Below are 18,248 nucleotides of genomic sequence, written 5' to 3'. Positions count from 1 at the left end.
GCTGAAGATCTGTGGCGCATTTAAAGCATTTTTTGCTTTCAGTTAAGTTCTGGTAGATTCCCGTTTAACAGGAAAAACTAAATGATACATTGTGTGCAAGCAATGCAGATGCACACACAGTCCCCGGTCTCCGTGTGTGTGTGTGCATGCATCAGCACGCGATCAGTCCCCTCTGCTGAAGAATGAGAGCGATTCTAAAGAACGGAAGTGGACCGACCATTTTGAAACCCCGCACCGCTTAGGTAAGATGGAAGATTCCTTTCCTCCCTCTATATGTTTATTATTAAGTAATTCCATAATTGATCATATTGGAGCAGTAGTTAACGACCGCCGATGAAAAGCGGGATGATATTAGACGAGCCCGCAGTGTGATTTATAGAGAAACGCAAAGGGTTTGTGGCGCGAGCTCGGGGACACCCAAAAAAAATCCCTACAAAATGAGTCATCTAGAGATTTCAGCTGGAAAGAATGAATAGCAGATACGCACATGTATATAATGAACGTATAAAGCTGCATAGCGGACATTAGTGGTGTCAACGACGGACGCGTTCGGGAGTGTTTTGTAAACATCTGGTGTCAGAAATGTTACATTCAGTAAATCACTCGACACGCGCGCGACTCTTGTTGTTGAAGCCAAAGCGCTATAAAGAGAACAGCGAGTCAGCGTTTCTCACACATTTCGCCCGAGCGGTCGTTTAAATGGGGTTTACCCGGTTTTCAGGGTTGCAATCAAACAGTTATCATCTAAAGTGGCTTTTGTGTGTGTGTTCGTCCCGTGAGCTCTACATTGAGGAAGTGAACGTGTTTACTCTGCGTGCTCTGCGTCACCAGATTGCTATGGCTTTGTGACCGCAGCTAATTCATTATTTCTATGCTGAATAAAGGTTTTCTTGATATTTTACGTAGTGCTGCATAATTTGAGCTTAAGTTGTTAATGTGATAGGACTAAGTCTGATGGAGTGTGATATATGTATGTTTGAGATATTGATATGAAAAACGTCGTGTCCTCAGGGCTTTCTTTTGTTTGTCACGCATAAAAACAACTTATAAATAAGACAATATGTTGTTTTCACTAGGGACCCATTTTTAATTAACTGCTATACCTCTCCCTGCATGTATAAATGTATTTCTCTTCCCAATTAATGGGAGATCCAACTAATGAAAAAGTACAAAACAATGGCACTGTTGTTATTTTGGGCGGGCATATGTCTGTAAAGCATGGTATTGCATGAATCACCCGAGTACGATAAATATCACTATTCACTATGCTTCAGAGTACTACTGTGATAGAATATTATTTAATATCTGATGCTCTAATTGTACCATGATACAGACACATTTTTGTAAGAGAACTGTGTTGTGCCGGGGTTTCACAAAAACCTATGGTTTATTTCCCTGTGAGGGGACATACATAGACAACGACAACATTCCTGAATGATAAACCCACATTACCTAAACAAAGTGCACAATGCACTATTAATTAAATTCAAAGTGAACAACATTAAATATAAAAACATACAGCATGTCTTACCTTATTGCATAAGTCAAGTCTAGTGAAGTTACTGTTATTTATATAGCGCTTTTTACAATACAGATTGTCAAAACTGCTTTACAGTATTAAAAAAAGACATGCGATAATAATGCAACAAACTGCAACAGCGCACACTCCACACAGAGAAAATTATTTAGAATTACTTTTGCAATAATGCATGTATACATTTATATGATTTTTAAAAATATGCCATTATGATTTCTAGGTTGTTAAAATAATAAAAGAAACATTTTAATGACCAAAACACAGGTTAAAAACTGCGCTAACCACAATCCTGAAGCAGGATCCAATCAGAGAAGTCACCGTTATCATAACAGCAGTGCTCATTGTGACAGATAATTGTCATTATGGAACCTCGACCTAGTAATGTTCAGGTCTGTTCTCCTAAAAATATTTGGATTATTTTTAACGAGCATCATCACAATATTTTGTCTGAACTCTTAATGCTCTCAATGCTATGACAACTGCTGTATTCTCAAAAAAGTAAAATACTTGAAAAAGTCCGCACACTCTCAAAAGGGTGAGTATCTGGCTGTTTAACTGCTAGATTCTGCCATACGCAAATATGGAATACGCCCCTGGAATTGTGTACCCATCACTTTTCAAATTGTACGTACACATTTATATGTCCTTGTCTGATATGTCAGTTATTAAAATAACATCTTTCACTCATTTCAGCACGATGGATAAGGGCCACACGGTTAAGCTCTTCGTAGGGAATCTGGCCCTGGACACCACGCAAGAAGAACTGTCAGCCATCTTTGAATCGTACGGCCAGGTGGTTAGCTGTAGCGTCTTGAGACAGTTTGCTTTTGTACACCTGCAAGGAGAGGGCGCTGCTGAGCGTGCCATCCGGGAGCTCAATGGCCGAGAGTTCAAAGGACGCAACCTTGTGGTCGAGGAGTCCCGAGGACGCCCGCTCCACTCGACAAAGGTGTTTGTGGGTAATCTGAGTAGTATGTGCACCACAGAAGATCTTCGGGAGCTGTTTCAGACCTTTGGGAAAGTTTTGGAGTGCGATAAAGTGAAAGGTAAGAGAGTATTAAATCGCTGCCGAAATTTAACGCAAAAGTAGCCAGCCCTGCTCCTGGAGGGCTACCATCCTGCAGAGTTTAGCTTTAACTCTAATCAAACCAGGGATGCAATGATACCATTTATTCAGAACCGATCCGATACTGAAAATTCTGAATATATACCAATCCAATCCGATGCCAGCGCAGTTTCTTTTAAATCAATGTAGGATTTCTATACTTCTGTGTGTTGACCTGATCATTTTGTGTGTTAAACACAATCTGCTAAAGACAACTTCATTTTGATGAAAAATAACAAATGGAAAAACATGTAATCATAATCTATAACAAAAATACTATTATAAACTAAGATACTCAAGAAAACTCGTGAGTGCACAATAATTTTATAAAATCTAAACATTTAGTGAAACAACATTATTTAGTGGGGAACAAATAAAATTTAGTAAGTGTTGGACTAAATCTGGTAAAATGTTGTAAAATACGTTTATGAAAAACAAGTAAATATATACTAAAATTAAAAGACATTTCTTTGAATGTATAGCAAAGTAATGAAGGCAGCAACATATGATAGATAGGACAGAACAAGAAAGAATATGAATAATCTTTCATTGCGCAAAAGTATTATAGTATGAAAGGCTCCAATACAGTGCGGCACAAATGCGCAACCCATGTGCAGAATGATGTACTTGAAGCAACACAGAGTCGCAGCGCTCCGCATAGAAAAGTTCAAAGCACAATGGAAAGAGATATTGATGTGTAGTGTATATATGCAATAGTTTATTGAGCCTTTTCTTTTTACCAGTTTTAAATCTCAGTTATTGTGCGCTCTTGAAGAGAGTATCCGAACACGACGCGGGTTGAATTCTGGATGGAGGATGACAGACAGCCGCAGTGGAGAGAAGAGTTTACGTGAACTTGAATTTAACGACTTAAAGATTCATCTGTTCCTCACATTGATCACTTGAAATATAGTGCACTAAAACGTTATGGTGCTTTATAATGTTTTTGTGCCTTTCGTGGGGCTTAACAATAACACAGAATAGTATACGCACAATATTTGATTGGTCTTGTCTGACTGATACCTGATCCGTCAGAGAATGCCAGTATCGGAGCCGATATCGATACTGAGTATCGGATCGATGCGTCCCTAAATCAAACATACCTGAACCAGCTATTTAAAGGTGTTCAGGGTTACTGGAAAATAACAGGCAGATGTGTTGGAACAAGTTAGCTCTCCAGGGCGAGGTTGGCTACTCTTAATTTAAACTGGGTGTTAGAGCTCATGCAGGGTACCACACGGTTCTGCACTATTCTAACATTTACCAGCGGGACCCCATAATAATAAAGTTGTGTTCTTGTGAAGGTTATGCCTTTGTACACATGGAGAACAAGGAGGATGCGCTGCAGGCAATTGAGGCTTTGCATGGGACCTCCTTTAAAGGACGACCGCTCTCCGTGGAGCTGTCCAAAGTTCAGCCAAGTAAGCAGGCTCCAACTGGGAAAATCCCATGTGTCAGTTGCGGAAAACAGGGCCACTATGCAGGTGAATGCCCAGCTGGTAAGCCCACCCTGGAGCAGTACCAGAGCCAAGCGGCAGTATTAGCCGCCGCCGCCGCCGCAGCTGCTGGCCTTCCACTGCAAGTTCAACAGAGTGTCCACAATTCCGTATACAACACCTCAACGTTTGACCCCACGTATGCTGCTTTGACTGGACTCACAGCTGCTGGTGCGAGGGCGGAAGGAGGAACCGCAGTGGCGCCAGCTGTGTACGGAGCACTAGCTAGTCAATTGTACGGAACGGTTTCCAATCAGCTCTACAGTGGGGCAGTTGCAAATCAGGCTCTCAACTCTGGTGCTGCTGCTGCCGCTGCCGCACAGGTGTATGGCTCCGTTAACCCAGCTCTGTATGGCCAGGTGACAAACGGAGCAGTCGCAGCTGCCGCTGCTGCATACGGTCCACAAGTTTACACGTCCGCTGTAGGGAATCCAGTGTTCCTAGCTGCAGCGCATAGCATGGAGGTACCGGCAGGTGCCGCTGCTGCGGTTAACCCAGCTTATACAGTAGCACCAGCTCTCTACACCACTTCCCCAGCTTACGGGGGTTTTGGGGCAGCTGACCCAGCAGCTATCTTTGAGGCAGCAAGGGCGCACTACTTTGCACAAGGACAGCAAGTTCTAGCTGAACAGCAACAGGCTAGCTCAAAGTCTGGAGAGAGGGACCGGAGTCCGCTAAGAAGATCTGCCCCGCTGCTGCCAGACCCTGTTATGAAACCATTTATGTACCAGAGGGCCAAGCGCAGAGCCTTGTTGCCTACACCTGCGGGTCGAGAGGAAGCCGCTGCACAGGAGGATGACGCTGTAGCCAGGTGAGCTGATTGCAGTAAAAGAGACACAATCAGGGCCGGATTTACCTCTTGTCATGACGTAGGCAAAAACATTTTCCTTCCCTAGTAATATATAATATTACCACCTCAGCAAACAAAATATTTCGTAATCAGTGGAAACCATTACAGTGTTTTCTATTGCAATAAGCACTTGCGTTCAGTCAGTAAAGATGGAATGCAGTTCTTAATTTGTTTGAGAATGGAGAAAGACTGTTCTATTAATAGGCTCCAGCGTCATGGCCACATTACCGCTTCGGGAGTGCATTATTTCTTTAATAATTTTAACGGCCTAGAGTCACATCCACACCTCAAGACGTTGTTCAGATTTATTTCAAGACATTTGTTATGTTTCCATCCTACTAATTTCTTGCGCACCTCATCCCAAACCTTCCATTGCAAATTCCAAAACATTATTTTAGAGCTAATAACAGAGGCTTGAACCATTGATATCCAGGCTATTGCAGTTATTAGAGAGAGAGGGATTAAGCAGCGTCTACTAATAGCAACTGCTTCAAGAACCTCGCTACTAAGAAATGTCATGTAGCTTTTCAGCTGCAAAACTATTTCATTGATAAATTTGCAGGGAAGAGCTGACAACCAGTTTCTGTTTGCGTCGCCGCGTGTGTTTGTCTGTGTACGAGAGAACGGGAGAAAGAATGTGTGATTTCCGTACATAAAAAAGGTGGAAAACATGGAAATAGTTTGTCGTTTTTGACCCTATTGTTTGTTATATTTATTTGCTTAATGTCTTCTGGGGTTTCGTTTACTGTTGTAGATAGCCCATAGTATAACAAAAATATTATATATGTCTTCATTGTGTTTGGTTACCCGCCTGGACAAGCGTAAATCCGGCCCTGGACACAATACATGATTACTGCAGAAGTTTGTCAATTTTCAAACGTTGGCTGTTTTAGTACTGATTTACAGTGGTGGTGATGTGTGTGCGTGTGTTTCTGTGTTTGTTTCTGTGTTTCTCTCCCTGTCCAATGGTGTGTGTGTTTGTGTGTATGTGTATGTATGTGTGTGTGTATGTGTATATATATATATATATATATGCATGTTTGTGTGATTTCTGTCTCTCTTTCCCTGTCTGCGTGGATGTGCATGTGTGTTTCCTCTCCTCCATTTCTCCCAGATACTACGCGGAATACTACCAGCAGTACCAGCAGCTGCAGCAGTATCCACAGTACCAGTACGCGTATCCACATCCCAACCACCTCGCAGCGGTGTCCGCACTGCAGACTCTGCCTACTCAGCAGGTGGCGACGCTCGACTCCCTCAGGCCAGTGCTGCCCGCCGCCCCCGTGCCTGCCGCTGCCGCCATCGCCATGGCAACACCCCGCGTGTATGAGCCACCGCCGATTCCGCCGTCGCACAAGGAGCCCCTCCTCCGCCGCCCCGAACTCGCCCTACACACCCCTGAAACACCCTTCCGATAGTGTGCTCCACGTCCTCTCTGCCTCTCCTTTCCTTGTGCTGCGTGTGTGTGCGTGTCAGAAAGAAGCCACAGGTGTATGTTTATGACGTGTGTGTGCTTGGGTTTAAGACGGTGGCTGTGTCGGTTTTAAGTACAGACTGGAGCCTCTAACCTTGGTTCTGATCTCACACACACCCAGTGTAGTCAGGGCTGAAAAGGGAAACTGCATGCTCTCATTCCTGCACACGTAACCAATGTAACACATTGTCTGTTTAAAGAAACCTTCAATCTATTACAAAATTAGTTTTGAAGGGTAGATTAGGCACTAGCCACGATGCTTTTTAACTTTTATATTCCTAAGTGTTTGTAGTCTATGAATGAATACTGGACTTGATATTTTTTAAATACTGCTTGATTATAGTTATATGAACTTAACCAGTTTACGTGTTCATATAGTTAAGACGTTAGATTTCAATGCATTTCAAAAATGTTGAAATAAGTTGAATGTATGTTTACTCCAAAGGTGTGTGAAGTGTAGGACCAGGGTTGGACAGTATTTTATGTGTCTTTGTGTGTGTGTTTCTTGTTTTTCTCTGGGACTATGGTGTAGCGTGTATGCTTTCCATTGGTTGTCACGACAGGAACGCACACGTGTACACGTGCACAGGGAAGCGACCTCGATCCACACGCACATACATACGCATCCCTTACACCTCAGATGGGAGAAACTTTAGTGATGACCTTTAACCCCACCCTTCCATCCCTGTCCACCCATCCTGAAAGCTGAAAGACACTGTGACTTCTCTCCCTTCCAACTTTAATGTAGCTACTTCCATAGATATGGTGATGTATGGGAAGCAACCAATCAGAGGAAGGTGTAGCTAGTCAGCTTTTGCTGGGATCTGTCTTACGGGAGCGTCTCTGAGCTCGCCAACTTAACTGCCAGGATGCATTGCAGAATCTGTTTTTGTAAAGTGTCTTTTATTAATGCTATCAAGTTTTTTTTATAAACAGTGATAAGGGACTCAATTATCCATTTAAAGAGACATACTCCTTTTAATTTGTAACTTTTGTTTACAGCTGCAAGAAAGAGAACATGTTCTTTCTTGTGGCTTTTTCGTAGTGATTGTTTATAGCCAAAATTATCTCTTTTTTTCTAGAAAAACAGCCAAAATCATGAGTGGCCTATGATTCTTATGCCTTAGTAGTGAAATGTATTAAAAGTTTTTGCTATTTTTGTTTTTTTATCTGTAGTCTTATAAAGTGAAACTGGATTAAGGCTACACGAAAGTGCTGTATATTCTGTGGTGCTGTGATTTGGGATTAAATGAATTGGGAGATTCCTATCAGTTTCTTTCAGTCTTCCTGCTCATTTCGCTGCTGCAACTCCATAGATGACCCTCACTGCATCTCTCTCCATCTCTCTTTGCATCTGCCTCTCATTTAGTGACAGTATTTCATTCGTTTACCATGCCCCTGTTCGCACCTATGTGCTGAGGATGCCAGTGTGTGAATGTGAATGTGACCTTAGAAAACGTTTTGCATCGACATTCATGTTTGTAGTTTCTATCACGGTAACTGTTCTTGCCGCAAGTGTTCTCAGAAGAGAAGACTTTAAAGATCTGTACACGATCTTTACGACTATAACAAGCCTTCAAATAAAGAGCCTGCCTGATCATTTAAAGAGGGAACTCAAGAGCTTTTGCTTGGAGCTTTAGCTGTTCTTGCCTTTTGATGTTTCATGATTGTTTTTCCTTTGTGAAACGACCAGACTCGTATGAATCGGAGCCCTGAAAAGAAGCTAAAGGACTAGAGACTGATCCCAATCTCACCCCTGTCTCTATGGATGGGGTAAGTCTAGGGGCAACCCCACTCTATACCCCCCAGCTGCACACACCATACCAAACCCCTTCCCCAGGAGCAGCAAAATCTTCAACCCAGCTTTTGGTACTTTTTAACCACCCATAGTCCCCATGCAGCTTCTTTAACTGGAGTGTGCTTCAATGATGACTATCCTTGACATGCTTTTATGATGCAAGCATATTGTAAAACATGTTTATGTGTGAGTGTCAGGAGGCACCCACACTGTAAAACTTCTTTGCATTTCCTTTATTTGTACGTGATGGGGCTGCAATTGTAAATTCAAGATATTTCCCACAAGGCTTCGCTCACTTCTGCTTCCATTGTGCATGCTTCTTTTTGTTGTTTTCACACCCCAAAACAAACGCTTTCTGATGTGACTATTCCAACTGAACTAGGTCCCTATGGAACTGGACACCATATGCAGTGCTGGTTTGGGGGGAAGAAAGTTAGCGTCGCGCAGTGTACGGGAAACTCTCTCACTCCATACAGGTAAACACACTGTGCCTCGCCCCCTTTCTACCTGTCGTCCTCCCCGATAGCGTTTGCGCCTGACCGTGTATCCGCTCTATTTCTCCTCACCACCACCCCACCCTTCTTGTAGATTCCTCACTTCTCGTCACCACTGCCATAGCCAATTGGTTCTCTAAACACCAGTGTTATGCTACTCTGTCACTGCCAAAAGGGGGGCGGCGGGGGTGACTGTTTACTGCTTCTGTGGCTGGTGTGTCTCGGTAATGGGTGGGTGCTTGGTGTTCTAATAACTGACCTGTTGGTTTAGCTTCGGAGAGTGTGGTGATGATGTGTCCCTAAGCAAGTGAATGAGTGGGATTTCTGGTCAATGATTGAAAGACTGTGTAAAACGAGTGTTAAAAAAAGTTCGCAAGGGTGGCTGATAAAGGTGTGTGACAAAGGTGAGTGATTGTGAGTCAGTATCGTCGACCTCACCTGGGCCCCCCCCTCCATGTGCCTTTTTTTTTGTTTGTTTATTTGATTTAACCCTTGCCCCCAGGCTTCCTCGAGTCTACTCGCCGTTAACGCCCAGCTCACCGCCGCCCTCGTCGCATCCCCAGTGCTAGTTGTTACGTTTGTTCAGTGTTAACCACTGCTTGAACGCATCCCCAAAAGCTCTGTCACTGGACCCGAGACACTGGCCAAAATTTTATTCACAAGACTCTCATTTGGGCTCAGTGACACTGGCAACCCTTATCAAGCAGTGCCTGACTGTGATACACTGCTCCGCCGCAAACCAACAAGGCGTTCTTATCATAAACTTACGCTTTTGTTTTCTAGCTTGACAACAATTCTTGAGCAGAAGCTTACGTATGGTCATACCAAACAGTTATCAAATTGGGTTTTTGTTTGTCAGATTAAAAGACATTCTATTCTAGGAGTTAATCTGAAAGCTACGTTGTGTTACCTGTTCAAATGAGAGTCTGTTATGATGTTTGTGTTTGAAATAGCTGAATGTACAATAAGTAGGTGGCACAGATTTAGATCGCCTACCTGGTTAAATTAAATAGCTGGTAGAGGAATGTCCTAGAAAAAAAAGCTGGGGAAAAAATAAGACTGCTGAACCTGAGCTGCCGGAGGGATACTTACAGGACCTTTCCTCCAGAGGGAGCATGGTAGTGAAGTGTGGCTTATTTCACTAGAAGGTGCTGTTCTTGCTTTTACTTGATTTTTCAGATGATGATGTAGCATCTTCACATACATTGCCACACACATCTGTATTGCTTTTTGTCTATAGTGTCTGTTTAACTTTGCCTGTAGAAATGAGGGGAAAAGGACAAGATGACCTCAGTTTTACATCTTATTCTGGAAGGAAAAGATCTTGAGTTACCTGAAATAAGATGCCTCTTATGCCAGAGACAGAGTAGTAGCCGGTACTCCTAATGTTAGTGGTATTAAGATCTTTGGCTTGCAGATATTTGCGGTTGACATTTCTGTGATGTCCGTAGCATTCGTTAATGATGAATGATGTCTGCAGCAGATAGATATCAGAGGTTTTCGAGAAGAGCCTTCCATACAGAATCTTGGTTCTTAAACATGATTCTTGGTTAGTAACCAAATCACACTTACCTTCTTCTCCAACTTGCTCTTCCAGCTTAAGTCTCTTTGAATCTAGATGGTACACTCCAAAATTTTCATTGTGTAACAGAATGCTCTTTCTATCCACTTCCTCCCTAGATATCGTCGACCTTCTTGTTTAAAGTGGACAATAACAATAACACAACCTCTAGTGTTTGTATCCCACTATATTTAGAAAACTGCAGTATTTTCTTTTTTTAATTTTCCTTTTTTTTTTTTTTTTTTTTAACTTGATTCTTTATAAGGATATCCCAGACTGAGTGAAAAGGCTACTCCCAAGATTTTTGAAAGTCAAAGTGCATAATTTTTTAGAATTCATGTATGAAACGAGAATCATTTCTATTGCAGGTGACAGAATTTGAGCTGGTCGTAATGTTTTTATCACCTTCTAATGAATATATGCATGCTTTGTTAATGTGTGTATATTGCAAAAACCTTGCGACTGGTAAAGTGTACTCTCCTACACCAGCTTCTGCATGAACACTGTTTGGCATCGCATGCTTACTGCAATAAACTAGAACTATTACAGCATACGCCATGGTGTGCTCTTTTACTTGTCATCATTTTAAAATAAGAAATAATTATTTTTCACTTTTTTTTATAAGTACATTATTGCATACAAATCAATCTCTTAATGTTGTTGTATTAAATAATATTTTACATTTTTCCACAAGACTTTTTATTTCTTGAAATGGGTCTTCTATCTTACTTATAACAGACTTGTCTCTATTGGTTTTAAATATGAAAGAAGCACTATTAAGTGTATATTAAGCATTGCATGTATAGAGATGTTACAGGCATTACTATTTATTAAGAGGGAGACAGTCAGGGATTTTAACAGGTCTGGGATCTGCTTGTACACCTATTTTCAATCCATAGTAGTCAGCTGGTTGTCGTTTAAACTGGCCCCAGAACTGCTGCTTGGGTAAGTAGATATAGACTACTGCCAAGGACAACAGGTGTTAGCAAAGTGGAAGTCACCAGGAGGCGTGTATGAGATCCTTCCCTGCCCTACACTAAAAGAGCCACCAGTTATTGGTCCCAGTGCACAGTGTGACCCGCCTCTCACACCTTTTAGGTAGCATAACCCAACACCCACACAACCACATCTCTTATTTATTGGGGTGCAGTCACGTGTGCTACTTTTGACCAGGACAGGAGCACTGGGCAGCAGAAGTTCTGCTCGCACCTCCACAAAGGCACCTCGGACGAGTGGAGTCTGGCCTCTTCCTCCACGGTCATACACATACACACTGAGCGGGTGTTCTCCTCTAACGCACGGACAGGATTTAGAGTTCACGATCTAGAGTGCAAGGCACGTAACTTCTAATATTAAGAGTTAGAGGGATAAGTGTAAAAGATGACGACTGTTATTGAGACGCAGGTGCAGTATAACAACACCTACATGATGTCTACTACGCAAGACTACATGATTCAGGAGGACGACTGGGACAGGGACCTTCTGCTGGACCCTGCCTGGGAGAAACAGCAGAGGAAGGTATGTTCATATGACTGTGCTGAACATCACTTGAGACACAGTCAAGTCAGTTTTAGGGGCAATATATGTATATATATATATATATATATATATATATATATATTTGTATTTGTTATATTACTTGGCAACTATAGATTCCACCAAAATTCAATGGTTACTAGTTAACATTTCAGTAACTAAAAAAAAAAAAAAATGTATACGGTTTGTATCACTGCATGATTTTATAGTAGTTGTAGTGTTGTAGTTTTCGTGTAAATGTTGGCTACCATGTTAAATATATATATATATATATATATTTTTTTTAATGATAACCAATTACACTTACCGTGGTAACCATAGCTTTAGCTAAAATGCTATCACTGCAGTATTTATTACAATATGGTCATAAAATAATGAAACTAAAACTGCTTTAATGAAATCCTGTGTTTTCCCTCCTTTTCATTTACCGTAGTAAGGATAGCTCTTTTACTATAGTAAGACTGTCTGTAGTGACTGGTATTGCAACGGAATTTATGATTACTTTAGCAAATTTGAAGAAAGAAAATCGTTCTGAACATATTATACAAAGCTTGTATACGATTTAAAAAATATTTTTTACTATCGTTTCGAGCTGACAAGCGAGTTTACATGTTGCAGCTGTTGGTTCCATTTGCAGTTTTCCTCTTACCACCCCTCATTAAGTTTGAGGCTAATTTTAATCGGTCTTTATGTGTTATATGAGTCTATAAACCGTGTTACTAATCGCTTTACGGAACACGGGATACTAGACGATCGTTGCATTTTCAGAGTTGTAAATTACCTCAGAAAAGCGCGCGTAATTTTAATGCATGTGAAAACACGTAGCCTACTCTCTAAACTTACCTGTGCTTTAATCGAACAAATAGTCGCTCTTTACAGTCAAAACTCGGGCTTTTCTGTGTGAAGGCAGAGAAGTTCAGTTAACGAGGTTTTTGAAGATCTGGTTGACAGAAATGACAGGTGACGTTTAATAGCCGTCAGTGGAGCTCGTGCCACGGTCTGAGGTGACGTCAGCCAAGAACAACTGATTGATCTCTGCAAACCACAGATTCGAGGTGTCAAGCTCAGATTCGTTTGTCAAGACAGAAAAAGACTCTTTGAATTCTTAAGTTGCCTTGTATATCAGATGCTAATATTTTGAGAAAATTGTCATATGGTGACTTCTGGTTTAGGAAGCTTTGTTACATGTTTGGACATGGTTTAATATCTATTGATATCGGTACATATATATTTTAAGAAGAACATAACCATTATTCTTAAACGTCTTGAATGTTTTATTGGGGGGGAATGTGTCTTTGCAAGACATGGCCTTGATTATAATGTAGAATAAGCATTGCATGTGCAGGGACTCGCTTGTGGGACATTGGCTAGACTTGACAAAGCTGAGAGACTTCAACAGATGGTGTGAGAGCAAGAGAAGTGCAAGGAGGGTTCATTTCAGTCTGTGAATAAACATGCCCTAAAAATACTCCTGAACCTTGCCGCCCCATCTCCCGTGCTGCTCCCTCGTTCCCACCATTCTTAAGACCTTTTCTGAGGTCCTTTGCCTGTGCAGTTGCTCCCTCTGTATTTGATAGCTAGCAAAAAACGGCACCATGTCAATTGTCACTATTTTAATGGCGCACATTTTTAATGTGCACACGGTGGTGTTCCATAGCCAGCACCTCCTCCGATGTAAACCATAGACTTTACATGTGTCAATACCTCCCGCTTCTCACTTAAAAAATAAAAGGTGAAGTTTAAGAGGCTACTCACTTTTTTTCCATTTGGTTAAGCATAAGATAATGGAGTGATATTTCTCATGTGGAAGTAAAAACACACCCACTAGCGCCACCTGGATGATCTATGTGACATTTTTTACTCAGTTTTTAAATGTTAAAGACTGAGCTCATGCCAATTGATTACATGAAGCTAAGCTAATATAAGTTCTTAACTTGATCTTCTTGTAGTGATAAAAGGCTTCAAATCAGGCTGTTAGATGGGTTTCAGACTTGAGTACATGGCAGAGGGTCTTTAAACATCCTCAGGCATGTAAGATCAGTATAAGGAGCTGATATCACAGCGTAAATATAGAAAGTGCATCATTTTGCAATGAAACAAATATGGGGGTTGCTCGGGGGTGGAGGTTCTGCACCTGTTCTAGCTCCACTGTGTTCATATACAGAAGTACCAGTAATAAAGTGATTGTCAACATGCTGTTTCATCTGATATCTGTCAAAAGGCAGCAGAAAATAGATAAATCGTTTCTGAGCATCGCTGTGCTGTTGACTAGTAAATTCTGAGTTTAAATTCTCTCACAATCTGGCTTAAAATAGCTGATATCATGCTGCCCGCTAATGGCTGCTCTTAAATAGTATCTATGACAGAAAGAATAAATCAGTTGAAAGAGTCTTAGTGCTGCCACCAAGAGGAGTATAGAGACATTGGAAATCTCCCATATCAAAAAATATAAATTGTATTACAAAGAGTCAAACATTTAAATGAGATCTGAGTTTTAAGACATCAGTTTGTTGTTGTTGCTGCAGCTAAGCTATTGCTAATGTAGCTAAACTGTCAGCTTCACTGTTAAGTTTTATACCATCCTTGCTATATTTACCTAGGAATTTCTTGAAAGATTGAAATGTCGACTTTAAGGATAAGAAGGTACATCTGATGTTGTGGGAACTTGTGAATTTGCATTGTTTGTTTTTTTTTGTTGTTTTTTTTGCCTGTAGGACAGGACAACATAGTAAAAAATTACATTTGAGATTGTTTTGTTGGAAATATAGCAACGTTTTGAGTGTCATGGCTTGAGTTTCATTTGTCCGGTTAAGTCTCTGAACGATATGAGTTTATATGAGACTATAGATTTATTTACTTGAAGTCCTCACATGGCATTTTACATTTTAAGACACTTTCGTGCAACAAAAATGGCATTGATGTTGATAATAACTTTTTATTGTTATTGATATCGTTACATAAATGTCATTGTATATTCTTGTTTTCATTTAATGGAAAATACAAATTACAATTCCGCTGACTGAAAAGAAACATTGTAACCAATTTCAGAGCAAATATATGAAATGATTGATGATTATCATTAAAAAGTGTAAAAGTATGTCTATTTTAAGACTATAAGAAAAATATTTTGCTGCTGTTTGGAGGGCAGAAATTTCTACACACATTAGCGTAACCTTGAAATGATCTTTGACATGCATCAAGATGTAAACAATACCCACACATACAATACAGCGAGATGAGATTCTAGTCACACTATAAAACAGGGAGATATAAATACCCTTTACACAAGTTTGATCAAGATCCTTATTTGCTAACAAAAAGTTATTCACGAGGGAAAAGTCATTGCTGATCAAATTAAGTTGACGTCTGTTCTTTGTGGTGTGAAGTCGCTTCTTTCTGCCAGTCATTTTTTGTGAGGGCCACTTCTACTTCTGTCGCTGAGTTGAGTTACAATGTTTCCGTTGCTTCTGAGTGTGAACTGATCTATTGGTCAAGGCTTAGATATCAAGAGGATATGGCAGTCGTTCTCAATGCCAAAATTCATTGGCACACTTTTCGTTTAGATCAGATTTAGATTGTCGACATTTGTGTAAATCTGTTTGACTTGACTTTGCACAGTTAGTCTTTTTCTTCATGACTCATTATATGAAATAGCACATTTAGCAAATTTGTTTTATTTTTAAATGTGTAATTTTCAGGGAAATATGAGCCAATTTGCATATCCCCATTCGTCACTACTCCATTTTAATGGATTTTATATAATTTGAATAGTTTTTAATGACTTTTGACCTAAACTGGTTGTATGTTGAAATGAAAATATCATGCTTTCGCTGCCTACGCCAAAACAAATTTAGTGTGAGAGAATTTTCATTCAGAAATTGCTAGTAAATTACAGGAATAAATACAAAGAAATGGCAAGTAATGCATTGAATTTAACACAAAATTTTGAAGTAGAAAGACTTAAATAGTATTTTTTTCCCAATAATCTTTGATTTATTTACAACTTCTTATATATGCATACCTCCTATGAATACTTAAATATCTTTTTTTTTTCTAAAATATTTCATGCATTTTTCTGCGAATGACCCCTATATTTAAGATAATGTTTTAGATTCTCAGTATTGTGAGATTTTGTTTTGTGCTGTGGTATGTAACGACCTCTCATATAACTGGATTTATTTACAGTAGGTGAAGAGCCAAACATATAAAAGGGATAATTTTACTAATATAATTACTTATATTACTCTGACATTATGTATGCTATTTTTAAAATAACTTTAATTGTTTCTTAAATGGTTTTTCAAAAAGTTTCAATCAATTTGCTTTACGTTTACCTTACATAATCTTTTAAAATGTCCATAAAAGTCTCATCTGTGTGTGGCTAGAAAATATCAATCACATAAATCGCTTTTTAAAACTTTGTTCTTAATTTGCGTATTTCAAAGGCTAAGCCCTTCTTTTTAATCATTTGTTGAAAAAGAAACAGATTTCATTTTGACTGCATTTTTTTAAGAGTTTCAGGTCCTATTGTGTATTAGTGTCATTTCTTATTTTTGCATTATTCTCACAGAGAGAAAGTGTTTCAGAGAGCGAATGAGCCAGCGGGCAAGAGATTGTGTGGTCAGATCAGATGGCAGTTGCTATTCCAGAAGCTGTGGCCATGTAGGGCAGCGACTATAAACTACCAGAGGGACACATAGGCCTCACGACGGCTTTATGTGTGTGTGTTTAGGTTTGTGTATATGCAGTTATATATCAACATTTGCTTTACTTACAAAAATGGTAATACTATGGGTTTTTAAAGACACTTTCATATGCATTACCAGGGTGTTGTTTAAAGTACCTTTCATTACCTTGTAGAATATGAATAGGTTAATTATACGGTACCATAGTATAGCCATCTAATACCATTACGTTCCATGGTACCCCTACTGTGCTTTTTGTAAGGCTTGAGTGTGATGTTAGGGTGATATTTTAAGAATAAGTTGTAATGTGGTCTCTGGTCTCTACAGGGACTGTGTGTATGTGTGTGTCCATCTGCCCAACTCATTACTGAAGGAGTCAGTTTAAGTGTGATGCTCCTTCAGCTGTCTGTAATGCAGGAGATTTGTTATATTTATTATACACGTTCTTCTGTCATGTTAATTCCTTACAATTAGTATAAATTCATATATACCTGTATAACAAGTAAATATATCCTTAAAAAATTACAGCTTAACGAATCCAGAATTAATTGTTAACTGAGAAATTTAAATAAAAATAAATAATTATAATAATTGGCATACATGGTGCATGTTATGTGCGCACTCATTGTTATAGACATAATGCTTTGTTACTTGAAAAATCTGAGATTTTTTTTCTCTGAGCTGCAATCTTAACTATGAACAACATTCTCTGCTCTAATTACACTTTTAAAAGCAGGAGAAGGCAGGTTTTGGAGTGAAACGCTAATGACAGTATTAGTCTTATAGAGGATGCTGTAGATGAGGTTACCATAGTAACTTACAAAGATGAACTTAGTTTTAAGGAAACTTGTTTAGTAACACACACACACACACACACACACACACACACACACACACACACACACACACACACAGAGTCTCTCTCATGTTGAATCCTCAGCCTTCGTCAGTCACACTTCTGTGAACCCATTAATGAGTACTGCCGCAGTCGAAATGTCGAAATGTGAGATGTCAGGTCCTAGCATGCCTCAAGTGTGTGTGTGTGTTGGGTGACTGAAGGTTGCTGCCTTGTCATTCCTTTTAGATGATTTCAGATTTTCCATTCCCATTAACATAATTCAGCACAGAGTCGCAAGAACACATTGACCATAAGACATCATGGACACTCGGTTATTCAATCTTTTGAAGGGTTGCCAGATCTGAGTAACAAAACTAGGTATAACACCCCCGATCTCACTCAGAAATGTATTTATTATTTAATTATTATTAATTATTCCACTCCCAAACCACAAATGCATATTTTACAATCTCCATTATGCATTACACAAAATCTTAACTTGAAGATCACTATATATGTTAATAATCATAAAAACAGTCCTAGCAGTGTGTTGCCTCACAAAATCAAAGGCACAATTTTATCATTGGAAGGATATAAAATAAAAAAGATTTTTTATTAGCTTAAGTGCTTCATTCACATTACACTATTTTAACATGAATGCTTCATGACTACGCTTGACGGAGGGCATGTCTGAAGCTGGGTACTGACACGATCATCATAGTGACAACAGCCAATCACATTTCTTTTCCGGTGTTGCATGAACATGATTGGCTAGCATCTGCGCTAAGGTATTTGCATAAGACGATCTGATTGGCTGACGCCTGTGTTGGTGCTTGAAAAGTTTAAATATTTTTTCCCACAATTCAGTTCGGCA

General features: G+C 39.8%; 2 protein-coding genes across 4 annotated transcripts in view; both read left to right on the top strand.

Moving 5' to 3' along the window:
- Positions 1-82: 82 nt before the first annotated feature.
- rbm14b (RNA binding motif protein 14b) lies at positions 83-10,866 on the top strand. Of its 3 annotated transcripts, XR_009272226.1 has the most exons (6): positions 83-242; positions 2,231-2,583; positions 3,947-4,949; positions 6,103-6,312; positions 8,156-8,235; positions 8,643-10,866. XR_009272226.1 is itself a non-coding variant. In XM_058783273.1 (5 exons), the coding sequence occupies exons 2-5, from the start codon at positions 2,235-2,237 to the stop codon at positions 8,163-8,165; spliced, it is 1,572 nt and encodes a 523-aa protein (XP_058639256.1). In that variant the 5' UTR covers positions 83-242; positions 2,231-2,234; the 3' UTR covers positions 8,166-10,866. The 3 variants fall into 3 exon arrangements, 2 of the variants coding, with proteins under 2 accessions (XP_058639256.1, XP_058639255.1); XM_058783273.1 differs by having other exon boundaries at positions 8,156-10,866; XM_058783272.1 differs by having other exon boundaries at positions 6,103-10,866.
- Positions 10,867-11,049: 183 nt separating this feature from the next.
- Positions 11,050-18,248, top strand: part of actn3b (actinin alpha 3b) — a 37,734-nt gene continuing 30,535 nt past the window's right edge. The window contains exon 1 of the mRNA XM_058783252.1: positions 11,050-11,833. Coding sequence (XP_058639235.1) covers positions 11,696-11,833 — 138 coding nt within the window. The 5' untranslated portion in view covers positions 11,050-11,695. The remainder of the gene's footprint in view (positions 11,834-18,248) is intronic.

The sequence above is a fragment of the Onychostoma macrolepis genome, chromosome 07 (genome assembly GCF_012432095.1).
Source record: "Onychostoma macrolepis isolate SWU-2019 chromosome 07, ASM1243209v1, whole genome shotgun sequence".
Taxonomy (NCBI): Eukaryota; Metazoa; Chordata; class Actinopteri; order Cypriniformes; family Cyprinidae; genus Onychostoma; species Onychostoma macrolepis.
The sequence above is the reverse complement of the archived record's forward strand: the minus strand, read 5'-3'. Positions and strand labels throughout refer to the sequence as shown.

Coding starts and splice junctions, on each gene's coding strand:
- rbm14b (XM_058783272.1), top strand. CDS start 2,235: ATGGATAAGGGCCACACGGTTAAGCTCTTCGTAGGGAATCTGGCCCTG. Junction 2,584..3,946: donor GGAGTGCGATAAAGTGAAAG/GTAAGAGAGTAT, acceptor GTTCTTGTGAAG/GTTATGCCTTTGTACACATG. Junction 4,950..6,102: donor GAGGATGACGCTGTAGCCAG/GTGAGCTGATTG, acceptor CATTTCTCCCAG/ATACTACGCGGAATACTACC.